Source organism: Rhincodon typus, chromosome 2 (assembly GCF_021869965.1).
Source record: "Rhincodon typus isolate 14 chromosome 2, sRhiTyp1.1, whole genome shotgun sequence".
Lineage (NCBI taxonomy): Eukaryota > Metazoa > Chordata > Chondrichthyes > Orectolobiformes > Rhincodontidae > Rhincodon > Rhincodon typus.
The window spans coordinates 1,656,298-1,669,546 of NC_063333.1; the positions used below are offsets into that span (position 1 = coordinate 1,656,298).

A 13,249-nucleotide genomic window follows, 5' to 3' on the forward strand; every position below is an offset into this window, starting at 1 on the left:
CCTTCTACGCCCTCATCCAGGTCATTTATAAAAATGACAAACAGCAGTGGCCCCAAAACAGATCCTTGAGGTACACCACTAGTAACTGAACTCCAGGATGAACATTTCCCATGAACAACCACCCTAAATCTTCTTACAGCTAGCCAATTTCCCCGATGTCGAGGAGGCCACAACGGGTACAGGGGATGCAGTATACCACATTAGCAGATGTGCAGGTGAACATCTGCTTGATGTGGAAAGTCTTCTTGGGGCCTGGGATGGGGGTGAGGGGGGAGGTATGGGGGCAGGTGTAGCACTTCCTGCGGTTGCAGGGAAAAGTGCCGGGTATGGTGGAGCTGGAGGGGAGTGTGGAGTGGACAAGGGAGTCCCGGAGAGAGTGGTCCCTCCGGAAAGCAGATAAGGGTGGGGAGGGAAAGATGTCTTTGGTGGTGGGGTCGGATTGCAGATGGCGGAAGTGTCGGAGGATGATGCGTTGGATCCGGAGGTTAGTGGGGTGGTACGTGAGGACGAAGGGGATTCTGTTTTGGTTGTTATTGCAGGGAGGGGGTGTGAGGGATGAGTTGCGTGAAATGCGGGAGACACGGTCGAGGGCGTTCTCGACCACTGAGGGGGGGGATGTTGCGGTCCTTGAAAGACGAGTACAGCTAAGATGTACGGGAGTGGAATGCCTCATCCTGGGAGCAGATGCGGAGGCGAAGGAATTGGGAATAGGGGATAGCATTTTTGCAGGAAGGTGGGTGGGAGGAGGTGTATTCTAGGTAGCTGTGGGAGTTGGTGGGCTTGAAATGGATATCGGTTTCTAAGTGGTTGGCAGAGATGGAGACAGAGAGGTCCAGGAAGGAGAGAGAGTTATTAGAGATGGTCCAGGTGAACTTAAGGTTGGGGTGGAAGGTGTTGGTGAAGTGGATGAACTGTTCGAGCTCCTCGTGGGAGCACGAGGCGGCGCCGATACAATCATCAATGTAACGGAGGAAGAGCTGGGGTTTAGGGCCAGTGTAGGTACGGAAGAGGGATTGTTCCACGTAACCTGCAAAGAGGCAGGCATAGCTTGGGCCCATGCGGTTACCCATGGCCACTCCCTTTGTCTGTAGGAAGTGGGAGGCATTGAAAGAGAAGTAGTTGAGGGTGCGGACGAGTTCGACTAAGTGGATGAGGGTGTCAGTGGAGAGGGACTGGTCGGGCCTGCGGGACAGGAAGAAGCGGAGGGCCTTCAGGCCATCTGTGTGGGGATTGCAGGTGTATAGGGACTGGACGTCCATGGTAAAGATGAGGTGTTGGGGACTGGGGAATTGGAAGTTCTGGAGGAGGTGGAGGGCGTGGGTGGTGTCAATGTGGACTTCACAAGCTTCAAAATCTCCCCTCCTCTACCGCATCCCAAAACCAGCCCAGCTTGTACCCACCTCCCTAACCTGTCCTTCCTCCCACCTATCCCCTCCTCCCACCTCAAGCCCCACCCCCATCTCCTACCTACTAACCTCATCCTGCCTCCTTGACCTGTCTGTCCTCCCTGGACTGACCTATCTCCTCCCTACCTCCCCACCTACACTCACCTTTACTGGCTCCATCCCCGCCTCTTTGACCTGTCTGTCTCCTCTCCACCTATCTTCTCCTCTATCCATCTTCTATCCGCCTCCCCCTCTCTCCCTATTTATTTCAGAACCCCCTTCCCCTCCCTCATTTCTGAAGAAGGGTCTAGGCCCAAAACGTCAGCCTTCCTGCTCCTCTGATGCTGCTTGGCCTGCTGTGTTCATCCAGCTGAACACCTTGTTATCTCAGATTCTGCAGTTCCTACTATCTCTAAGGTACATTCCATGGTGGATGAGGAACCCACAGAAATCCTGCATACTTCACACTCTCCAAAATGACTCCGCCCCTTCTCTATCTTCTCTGTGAGTGACTGACTTGTGAAATGTTTCAGGTTTTTCAGTTATCAGTGTGAACTGAATGAAGTTTCCAATTTCTGTCTGCATTCTTTGTTCACTTTTTAAGTATTCCTTCCTCCAACTTGGAGGTACTGTCACAGCCAAAAGCTGGAGAAACCAGTCTGCTTTCTGCGAATCCTTGGTTAGGAATACTCACTTACACTGCCTGTCACCACCCAGTATTCTGTCGTGGTTTGCAGATATTGCTAACTGGGCCAGCATTTACCCATCCCTAATTGCCCTTGAGCTGAGTAGCTTTCTAGGTGATTTCAGAGGCCTGTTGAGAGGTAACCACATTGCTACTATAGGAAGGGAGTCAATGATCAGTCTTCATCATAGGTGGCTTAGAGGATTGTATATACTTGGCCTGCTATCACTTGGTTTTGAAATTTGAGAGATCATTTAATTAAAGAGTTTAAAAATAAACAGAGAATTCAGTAAGGTGGTGAAAAGCTACTTCATTTGGTGGGGGAGATGTTCAGAGTGGGACTGGGTAGTGCCAAGGCAGAACATTAATGTTCTAAGCCCGGTGATTCAGCGTGGAACAAAAAGTGCTGGAGAAACTCAGCAGCTCTGGCAGTATCTTTGAGAGAAAAACAGAGCGAATCTTTTCAGTCCAGTGACCCTTCTGTGAACATTCCAGTAAACACAGAGTTCTGACAAAAAGTGGCTGGACAAAAAAATATTTGCTCTGTTTTTCCGTCTGCAGATGCTGCCAGATATGCTGACTTTTTCCAGTACTTTCTGTTTTCTTTCAGATCTCCAGCATCTGCAATTTTTGTTCTATCCACTCAGGCTGATATCAAGAAGCATTTCTTCACACAAGGACGAGCGGAAATCTGGATAGCTCCTCTCTTCCCCACCCACCCTCAAAAAAAACCAGAAGCTTTTGATGCTAGAAACTATTTGAAAATCTCAAGAATGCGATTACTTAGATTTACACATTGAATAAGATCATCAAGAGATGTAGAATAATAATCAATGGGTTTGGGTTACACATCAGCTGTGAATGGGACAGACTTGCAGGGTTGAATGGCCATCTCCTTGTCTGGTGTTCCTAGATAATGTCAGTGTGGTGTTACAGTACTGACAGGGTTAACTTCTTGAAAGTTTCGCTATCGTGTTTGAAAGCTGCGTGTGTTGCACAACAGAGCCTTTATTGTTGGCATTTTGTTTTCACTCTCCCTCAGCAGCTCGATGTACTGACTGCACAAAGACTAGCTGAACCATGGGCAACAGCTCAGTCACCTGGAGACAGAAAGGAGTGCGCAGGACCTGTATAATTTAAACACGGCCAGCTCCCGGCTCTACACCCTCCTGACCACCAAACTGATCAAATGAGATGACTTGTACTGAGATCTTGGCTGCAAATTCCTCAGAGGTGGATTTTTGACTGGAAATTATTTTGAGGCGTGGGAGTGGGGTCTGGGAACCTACCCCACAAGCACCCAAGGAGGTTTGAGGCTATTGGAAGACAGACCTGTGAAGAGCAATTTTAACAAATCATTTCAGTAACTATAATCTTTGGAGATCATGTTGAGGAGACCCTGAATTATCACAGTTTTGGGGCAAGAATCACCTTTAAGAACCCTTCCTTCTCCAGTCTGATAGCGCAGACCCCTTACTTATTAACGAACTTGGCGCCACACTGTCCTGGACTGCACTTGATGCTGTGGTCTCAGCTTCAGCGGTGCTGACTGGAATCTGTTCTGTGGGAAGAGGGTGGGGGGAGAGGGCTAAGTGGACATGTTGGCAACACTTCAGTAAAAAGCCTTTCGGCAAATTGTGTGTCCTAAATACCAGCCCCCACCCCTTCTGTAAAGAGCACAGGTTCCTCAGAGGTGGGGAGTGGCTATTGTTGGATCTGACTGATGCCACAGTTTGATATCTGACAACAGCAGTGGCGTTTATGGTATCTCTGCACTTGACATGGAATACTTGAATGAATAATGTGCAGAGTTGCTTTTGTGTTTTTCCTTTTCACTTGATAAACGTGAGGACACAAACCGAGGAACTGTGGGAAATGGTTAAAGATCAGCAGTGAGTTTGCCTGAAGAAACAGCGATACCTCTTCTGGCAGAATCCAGCATTATCATGGCAAGCATCATTCTGTCTCACCCCTGAGGATATGTGACAAGACACCGGGTAGGAATCCTTCCCCATCACTTACTTCTGTTGTGGCGTCTGGGTCCCTGCCTTTTGGCTCGGAGGTAAAAGGTAAATCCTCTATCCACTAATACACACACCACTGCCCTAGGTGAGTGTCTCCCCCCACCCCACCCACAACTCCTTACCTCAGGGCTGTGAACTGTCATGGCAGAACACAGTGAGCTCCTGGCAGAGCTGCCACTGGTCGGGAGAATGACCACGCAGGAACGGCTCAAACATGCTCACAAACGGCGCGCCCAGCAGCTGAAGAAGTGGGCACAGTTTGAGAAGGACATGCAAAGCAAAAAGGTGAAGCTCGACAAAAAGAGAAACAAGAGGGGGCTGAAACGGATCTGGTTTCCTGACAACGTCAGACTGTTGGAGGCAGCGTCTCGGAATGACATCGAGGAAGGTAATGACCCATTTCTGTCCAGGGAGGGGGAGGGGACAGGCTTCTGAACCTCTGACCATTACTGGAGAGAGACTGGATTGGTTAAATCTCCATATTCCCTGGAGTTTAGAAGAATGAGAGGGTATCTCAGAGAACCCTATAAAACTTTAACAGGACCAGACAGGAGAAATACAGGAAGGATATTACTGATATCTGGGGAGCCCAGAACCAGGGGTCACAGTGTAAAGATATGGGGTAGGCTATTTAGGATTAAGATGAGGAGAAATGTCTTCACCTGAAGAATGATGAGCCTGTGGAATTCCCTGCCACATAAAACAGTTGAGCCAAAACATTGAATGTTTTCAAGAAGGAGTTAGATATAATTCATAAGGCTAAAGGGATCAAAGGATATGGGGAGAAAGTGGGAACAGGGGACAGAGTTGAATGATTAGCCATGACCATATTGAATTGTGGAGCAGGCTCGAAGGGCTGAATGGCCTCTTCCTGCTCCTACTTTCTGTGCAGCCTCAGCGGGGAAGGGTACTCTCTCTGTTTCTGGAGTCAAGGGAATGCCCAAACACATTACAGAACATCATCAAGCTCCTAGCAGAGGCAGAGTGCATCCCCAGGAAGCAATGAGAAGATAATACCAGGGGCATTGAGGAATGGCACTGTTTACAAGTTCAGGGGATGAAAGAATGTGATTGGAGACAGTGCACTATATTATGTTTAATTATAATCAGTACATGATAATGGTTAAGTACAGGTAGGACATGTTTAAATAGAGTTGAGGCTGTGCATTATTGCCTACAGCATGGCAATTACTGTGTGATGTAGACATCATTGGCAAGCTGCATTTGTTGCCCATCCGTAAGGATGATAGAGTTTTTTTCCTAAAGACATTAAGGACCCAGATAAGTTTTTACAGCAATCAACACTGGTTTTGTGGTTACGGTCACTGAGACTAGCTTTATATTTCAGGTATAAACTCTCTGTCTTTCCCCTGAGAGCTGGGTATACAAGAAGAAATGGTATTCACTGGAATGGCCCACTGACTCTTGATCTTCCTCCAACCCTGCTTTCTGTGAGCACTGTACCCCATTCTCCCTGGAACAGCATGCCCTCTTTCTTTTCTTCTGAGACCGCAACTGGGGTACTACATAGAGTACTGGTCACTGTGCTTCTGGAAGGATGTTACTACATTGGAAGCAGCTCAAGGTTTACTCAACTAATCCCTGGGATGAGTGGATTTTGTTTGGTAGTGACTTCCAGTCAGTGCTGCAGTCCCTGTAGATCACCATGTATGGAACATCAGAGTGGCTGCACAGCTTACAGCGAATGTGGCTCTGGAACCATTGCGTCTCTTCCACTCCAGCATTTCTACCGTATCCTCTTTTCCGACTAGACCACCATAAGACGACAAGGTGTAGGAGCAGAAGCAGGCCATTCAGCCCATCGAGTCTGCTCCACCATTCAATGAGATCGTGGCTGATCTGATAATCCTCAATTCCACTTTCCTGCCTTTTCCCTGAAATCCTTGATTCACTCATTAATTAAAAATCTGTCCATCTCCGCCTTGAACAAACGTAACGACCCAGACTGTACAGGCCTCTCTGGTAAAGCTTTCCACAGATTCATTGTCCTTTGTGAAAATAATTTGAGCATACAAACAAGGGAGAAGAGTCGCCACTCAGTCCTTTGAGTCTGCTCTGTGATTCAACAAGTTCATGGCCAATCTGATTTTAACTCCAACTCTACATTCCTGCATATCCCTGATAATCTTTTATCCCCTTGGTCATCAAGAATCTATCTACCTTTGTCTCAAAAACATTTTAAAGATTCTGAATTCAATGCCTTTTGAGGAAGGGAATTTGAAAGACTCTTGACCCTCTGAGAGAAAAATGTTTCCTCATCCCCACCTTGTATCTTTAAGCTCTGACTCCTAATTCTAGATTCTCCCACTAAAGGAAGCATCCCTGCAATATCCACCTGGTCAAATCCCCTCAGAGTCTTTTATATTTCCATTGAGTCACCTCTGTCTCTTCTAAACTCTAGAGGACACAGGCCCAGCCTGTCCAGCCTTTCCTGATAAGGCAATCCACTCATCCCAGGGATTAGTTGAGTAAACCTTCTCTTGAGCTGCTTCCAATGTATTAACATCCTTCCATAAGCACAGTGACCAGTACTGTATATAGTACTCCAGGTATGGTCTCATCATTGTATGACTGCAGCATAACCTCCCTACTCTTGTGTCTAACTTCCCTCACAATAAACCATCACATTCTATGAGCTTTCCTGATTACCTGCAGACTGACCTTTGGTGATTCATGCACTAGGACATCCTGATCCCTCTGCATCTCAAAGCTCTGCAACCTCTCACCATCTAGGTAATATGCTTCTTTTTTTAAGTCTTTCTGCCAAAATGGGTAATTTCACACTTTCCCACATCGTACATCATGTGCTAGATTTTTGTTCACTCACCGAACGTCTCTACATCCTTTTGTCAGTTCCTTATGTCTCCTTCATGGTTCACTTTCCAACCTATCAAATTTCACTTCCATACCTTCAACCCCATCCTCCAAATAATTTGTGTAACTTGTAAAGAGTTGAGGTCCCAGCACCGGCCCCTGAGGCACACCACTCATCATGACATCCTGCCAGTCTGGAAAAGAGCCATTTATTCCTGTTGGCCAGCCAATCTTCTCTCCGTGCCAATATGTTACCCTTTACAGCATGAGCTTTTATTTTCCCCAGTAACCTTTGATGTGGCAACTTGTCAAACTCCTCTTCATCTCTGTCTTAAATATGCAACCACTTAGATGATGCCCTCTGGTCCTAGACTGTGCCCCAAGGGCAAAAAACCTCTCTGCATCTACCCTGTGAAGTTGCCTGCGAGCTAGGGATGTGGATTGATGGCGACTATGGGAGAGAAGGAAGAGCAGTCATTGCAGGGGATTTGTTGGTTATAGCTGGCTAGCTAATAGCAACGACACTGCAGAGGTGTTGGAGGCAGATGGTGTGGCCTTGTCTGCACTGGTGCTTCATTGTCTACAGCACAGACAATACAGTAATACTGCAGAGTAATAGGCAATAAAGTAATACTGGGATGGACCAGCCAGAAGACAAGAGAGTTACATAGGAGCAAGAGTATGCCCTTGAGCCTGTTCCACATTCAGTGAGATCACAGCTGATCTGTGGCCTAACTCCATTTCCTGACTTTGGTCCATATCCCTTAGTACCTTTGCTTAACAAAAATGTATCTGTCTCAGAGTTAAAGTTAACAACTGATCCAGCATGCACTGATTTTTGTGGAAGAGAGTTCCAAACATCTGTCTCATTCATCCATGCCGACCAAGTTTCCCAAACTAAACGAGTCCCACTTGCCTGCGTTTGGCCCTCTGAACCTTTCCTATTCATGTACCTGTCAAATTCTTTTAAATGTTGTATCTGTACCTGCATCTGCCACTTCTTCTGGTAGTTCATCCCACAAATGAACCGTTCTCTGTGTGAAAACATTGCCCCTTGGGTCCCTTTTAAATCTTTCTCCTCTCACCTTAAGAATCTGTCCTCTAGTTTTGAACTCAACCACCCCAGGGAAAAGACTTTTGCTATTCACCTTATCTAAGGGTCTGTTTCGGTGCTGTATGACTCCATGTCTCTTTGTGTGTAGAAGTACTTCCTAACATCTCTCCTGAACAGTCTGGCCCTAATTCTCAGACTATGTACCCCAGTTCTAGAACCCCCCACCAGGGGAAATAATTTACCTGTGTCTACTGTCTTTTAGTGTTGATACCTTGAAGATTTCAATCACATTATCCCTTAACCTTCTAAATTCCAGAGAATATAGGCCTAAATTATGTAATATCACCTTTTCTTTGATCTATTTGTTTGTAGGATGTGGGTGTTGCTGACTGGGCCAGCATTTATTGCCCGTCCCTAGTCACCCTTGAGAAGGTGGTAGTGAGCTGCCTTTTTGAAACGCTGCAGTCCACCCTGCTCGTAGCTTAATTCCTGAAGTCCAGATATCATTCATATAAATCTATGTTGTACTCCCTCCAAGGCCATTCTGTCCTTCCTAAGGTGTGGTGCCCAGTTTCAGTGGCTGAGGGACGGAGGTTAAAACAGGCAGGAGATTTTGTGATTGAGGGGAAGGATGCAGGGGCTGGAATATTGACAACGGGTCAATGGGAGACTAGTACAATGAACAGTTTAGTGCACTGTGAATTATCGAAGAGTGTTACAAACACAGTGTCATCTGTTCTTCAGCATATTACATCACTCCAGCACTTGCTGTTGTGTTTCAGTTCTCCAGCGTTTGTTAAAACAGTTTAGCAGCTATCATGTATCATGGCGCATCATGGCATTGCTTTGGTGACAGCAGACTCCTCCACTGCCCAAAAATAAATGTCTCAAGTAATAGCCCATGTTTCAGCATGGAGTCATAGATGCCTGCAGCACAGAAAAAGGCCATTTGGCCCATTGAGTCTACAGTTGTCGCATAGGCACAAGGATGATCTGCGTCAGCCTAAGACAGCAGCTAGTGAGGTCAGAAAATGAGCAGCTTCAGCAGTCCCTGCTGAGCCGTAATGTTGGAAAATCAGGTGATGCATGGAAGATTATTCAGCCTGCCATGCCTGACTCAGCTCTTTGAAAGAACTAACTACGTAAATTAACTCCCTCATGCGTTTTCCACAGCCCTGTACATTTTACAATAAAGAGGTGATTGCTAAGGGATAGGTGCTGGGTCCACTTTTGATGATAATTTACATAAATGATTTGGATGAGAATACAGGTGGCAATGTTAGTTAGTTTGCAGATGAGACCAAAATTGGTGGTACAGTGGACGTTGAAGAAGGTTATCTAAGATTGCAAAGAGATCTTGATCAATTGGATCAATGGGCTGAGGAGTGGCAGATGGAATTTAATTTGGATAAATGCGAACTATTGCATTTTAGTACAAAAAACAAGGGTAGGGCTTATTCAGTTAATGGTAGGGCATTGGGTAGTGTTGTAGAGCAGAGGGACCTAGAGATTCAGGTATATAATTCTTTGAAGTTTGCATCACATATAGACAGGGTGGTTAAAAAGGCATTTAGCACGCTTGCCTTCATTGCTCAGTCCTTTGAGTGTAGGAGTTGGGAAGTCATGTTGAGGTTGTACAGGACATTGGTGAGGCCTCTTCTGGAATACTGCGTCCAGTTCTAGTCACCCAGATGTAGGAAAGATATAATTAAGCTGGAGAAAGTTCAGAATAGATTTATCAGGATGTTGCTGGATATGGAAGGTTTGAGTTACAAAGAAAAGCTGGATAGGCTGGGACCTTTTTTCACTGGAGCATTGGAGGTTGAGAGCTGACCTTATAGAATTTTATAAAATAATGAGGGGTATAGATAGAGTTAATGGTAGTTGCCTTTTCCCTAGGATAGCGGATTTCAAGACTAGAGGATACATTTTTAAGGTGGGAGAAGACAGATTTAAAAAGACATGAGGGGAAACTTTTTTTCACAGAGTGGTTCATTTGTGGAATGAACCTCCAGAGGAAGTGGTGGATGTGGGTACAATTACAATGTTTAAAAGACATTTGGAGAAGTACATGAGTAGGAAAGGTTTGGAGGGATATGGGCCGGGAGAAGGCAGGTGGGACTAGTTCGGTTTGGGATTATGTTCGGCATGGACTGGTTGGACCGAAGGGTCTGTTTCCGTGCTGTATGACTCTATCTGACAATAAGAAAACTTAACCTGGGAGTGTCTGGTGGGGCCGTGTAGAGGCAGTTTTATTCCCTATCTTATCCCATGCTGTCCTTGTTCTGGAAATGTCTGATGGGGATTGTGTAAAGGGAGCTTTTAAATAGTTATGGAAAAGGGTAGAACTGATCAAAAAGTTAAAGTTCTAAATTGGAGTAAGACCAATTTTGACGGTATTAGACAGGAACTTTCAAAAATTGACTGGGGGAGGCTGTTCACAGGTAAAGTGGTGGTTGGGAAGTTGGAGACCTTTAAGAATGAGAGAACAACAGTTCAGAGATAGCATGTTCCTGTTAGCGCAAAGTGCTAGGCTGGTAGGTGTAGGGAATACTGGATGACCAGAGAAATTGAGGCCCTGGTGTAGAAAACGAAGGAAGCCTATGTCAGGTGTACACAGCTGGGATCGAGTGAATCCCTAGAGGAGTATAAAGGCAGTAGGAGTATACTTAAGAGGGAAATCAGGAGGGCAAAAAGGGGCCATAAGATAACTCTATTTGCGAAAGGTAAGGAGAATTCAAAGAGATTCTGTAAGTACATTAAGGGCAAAAGAGCAACTAGGGAGAGAATTGGGCCCCCTAAAGATCAGCAATGCTGTCTATGTGTGGAACCATAGGAGATGGGTAAGATACTAAATGAGTATTTCATGTCAGTATTTACTGTACTAGAGAAGCTAGAGAACTTGGAGAAATAAATTGTAATATCTTGAAAAGTTTCCATATTACAGAGGAGGTGGTGCTGGACATCTTAAAATACATAGTGGTGGATAAATCCCTGAGACCTGATCAGGTGTCACCCTGAACTGTGTGGGAAGCTGGGGAAGAGATTGCTGGGCCCCTTGTTGAGATATTTGTATCATTGATAGCCATAGGTGAGGTACCAGAAGACTGGCTAATATGGTGCCATTATTTAAGAAAGGTGGTAAAGAAAATCTAAGGAATGAGAGACTGATGAGCCTGACATTGGTGGTGGGTAAGTTGGAGGGGGTTCTGAGGGACAGGATTTACATGTATTTGGAAAGGTATGGACTGATTAGGGATAGTCAACATGGCTTTGTGCGTGGGAAATCATTTCTCACCAACTTGGTTGAGACCGAAGAGGTGACAAAGATCGATGAAGACAGAATGTTGAAGTCCATATGGACAGTGTCTACCAAAGTGTTCAACAAGGTTCTGCATGGTAGGCACGGTTAGATCACATGGGATCCAGGGGGATCTAGCCAATTGTATACAAAATTGGCTTGAAGGTAGGCAACAGAGGGTGGTGTAGAGGTTCCCTTTCAGACTGGAGGCCTGTGACCCAGCGGTGTGCCACAGGATCAGAGCTGGGTCCACTGCTTTTTGTCATTTATATAAATGATTTGGATGTGAGTATAGGAGGTCTGGTTAGTAAGTTTGCAGATGACACCAAAATTGGAGGTGTAGTGGACAGTGAAGAAGATTATCTCTGAGTACACCAGGACCTTGATCATATGGGCCAATGGGCCAAGAAATGGCAGATGGAGTTTAATTTAGATAAATTAAAGGTGCTGCATTTTGGTCAGGCAAATCAGGGCAGGACTTATACAAGTAATGAGAGGACGCTAAGGAGTGTTGCCGAACACAGAGACCTAAACATACAGGTTCATAGTTCCTTGAAAGTGGAGTCACAGGTAGATAGGATAGTGAAGAAGGCATTTGGTATGCTTGCCTTTTTTGGTCAAAGCACTGAGTTGGGACATCATGTTGCAGTTGTACAGGACATTGGATGAAGCCTCTTTTGGAATACTGGGTACATTTCTGGTCTTCCTGCGATAGGAAAAATGTTGTTAAACTTGAAAGGGTTCAGAAAAGGTTTACAAGGATGTTGCCAGGACTGGAGGGCTTAAATTATAGGGAGAGGATGAATAGACTAGAGCTATTTTCCCTGGAGCATTGGAGGCTGAGGGGTGACCTTATAGAGGTTTATAAAATCATGAGGGGCATGGATAGGGTGAATAGCCAAACTCTTTTTCCCAGGGTAGGGGAGTCCAAGATAGGAAAAATTTAATGTGAGAGGGGAAAGATTTAAAAGGGAACTTTTTTCACACAGAGGGTAGTGTGTGTATGGAATGAGCTGCCAGAGGAAGTGGTGGAGGCTGGTACAGTTACAACATTTAAAAGGTATCTAGGTGGTTACATGAATAGGAAGGGTTTAGTGCTGTATGACTCTATACTCTGTATCTAACCCCATGCTGTCCCTCTCCTGGGAGCTTTTGATGGGGGAGAGAATAGAGAGAGCTTTACTCTGTCTCTAACCCCATTCTGTCCCTGTGCTGGGAGTGTTGATGGTCTGTATGGGTTAAGGTTATGGGTGTCCTGATTCTGACCTAACCCTATACATTGCTGACATTGTTGAACTGTTTTGGAATACACTCACTGTGTTGAGTTCTGTTAGTGATGAGTGATTTCTCCTTCCTTACAGTTCGGCAGTTATTGGAGGTTGGAATAGCCCCAGACTTGTATAATGAAGATGGTTTAACTGCACTGCATCAGGTAAGTGAGACATCCTGGAGCTCTGTCTGCCAAAGCTTGTGCCACTATGTCACCAGTCTCCGTGTACTGCTGCGTCTGAGCACTCTGAGTGTAACCTTCCATTGTACAGCTTCTCTGAACATCTCCTACTAGAAACTGAATTGAGTTCTCAGCTCAGCCACCTGCGTGGTATCAATTCCAGGAAACTCTGGGGCCTCAGGTTGACTCTTGTACTGCTAAAAGAGGCCATTCAGCTCATCGTGCGTATCATAGCTCTTTGAAAAATAGTTTCCAGTAACCTCATTGCTGTGTTTCGTCCTGCCCCACAAATGCCTCCTTTTCAAGAGTCTTCATTGTCAGCTCCCACCTGCCTCTCTGTAGGTGTCACCCTTGAACTGTGAATTCCTGCCACAGGTTTCTGTGTGACTGAACAGGCCAACACTCAACTCACAGACCCTTGGGTGTATGGGGCAGGACGGGGAGGCGATGGCCAAGTAGTATTGTCACTGGACTGTTAATCCAGAGACCCAGATAATGTTCCGGGGACCCAGGTT

General features: G+C 45.8%; 2 protein-coding genes across 2 annotated transcripts in view; one reads left to right on the forward strand and one right to left on the reverse strand.

Annotated features, from left to right (window-relative positions):
* Positions 1-4,237, reverse strand: part of LOC109928742 (protein phosphatase 1 regulatory subunit 16A-like) — a 141,768-nt gene extending 137,531 nt beyond the window's left edge. Inside the window, exon 1 of the mRNA XM_048617505.1 lies at positions 4,217-4,237. Within this exon, the coding sequence (XP_048473462.1) occupies positions 4,217-4,237 (21 nt within the window). The remainder of the gene's footprint in view (positions 1-4,216) is intronic.
* Positions 3,074-12,834, forward strand: LOC109931055 (protein phosphatase 1 regulatory subunit 16A-like). The gene is made up of 3 exons (XM_048617513.1): positions 3,074-4,482; positions 12,646-12,716; positions 12,826-12,834. The coding sequence occupies exons 1-3, from the start codon at positions 4,236-4,238 to the stop codon at positions 12,832-12,834; spliced, it is 327 nt and encodes a 108-aa protein (XP_048473470.1). The 5' UTR covers positions 3,074-4,235.
* The last annotated feature ends 415 nt before the right edge of the window (positions 12,835-13,249 follow it).

Coding starts and splice junctions, on each gene's coding strand:
- LOC109931055 (XM_048617513.1), top strand. CDS start 4,236: ATGGCAGAACACAGTGAGCTCCTGGCAGAGCTGCCACTGGTCGGGAGA. Junction 4,483..12,645: donor TCGGAATGACATCGAGGAAG/GTAATGACCCAT, acceptor CCTTCCTTACAG/TTCGGCAGTTATTGGAGGTT.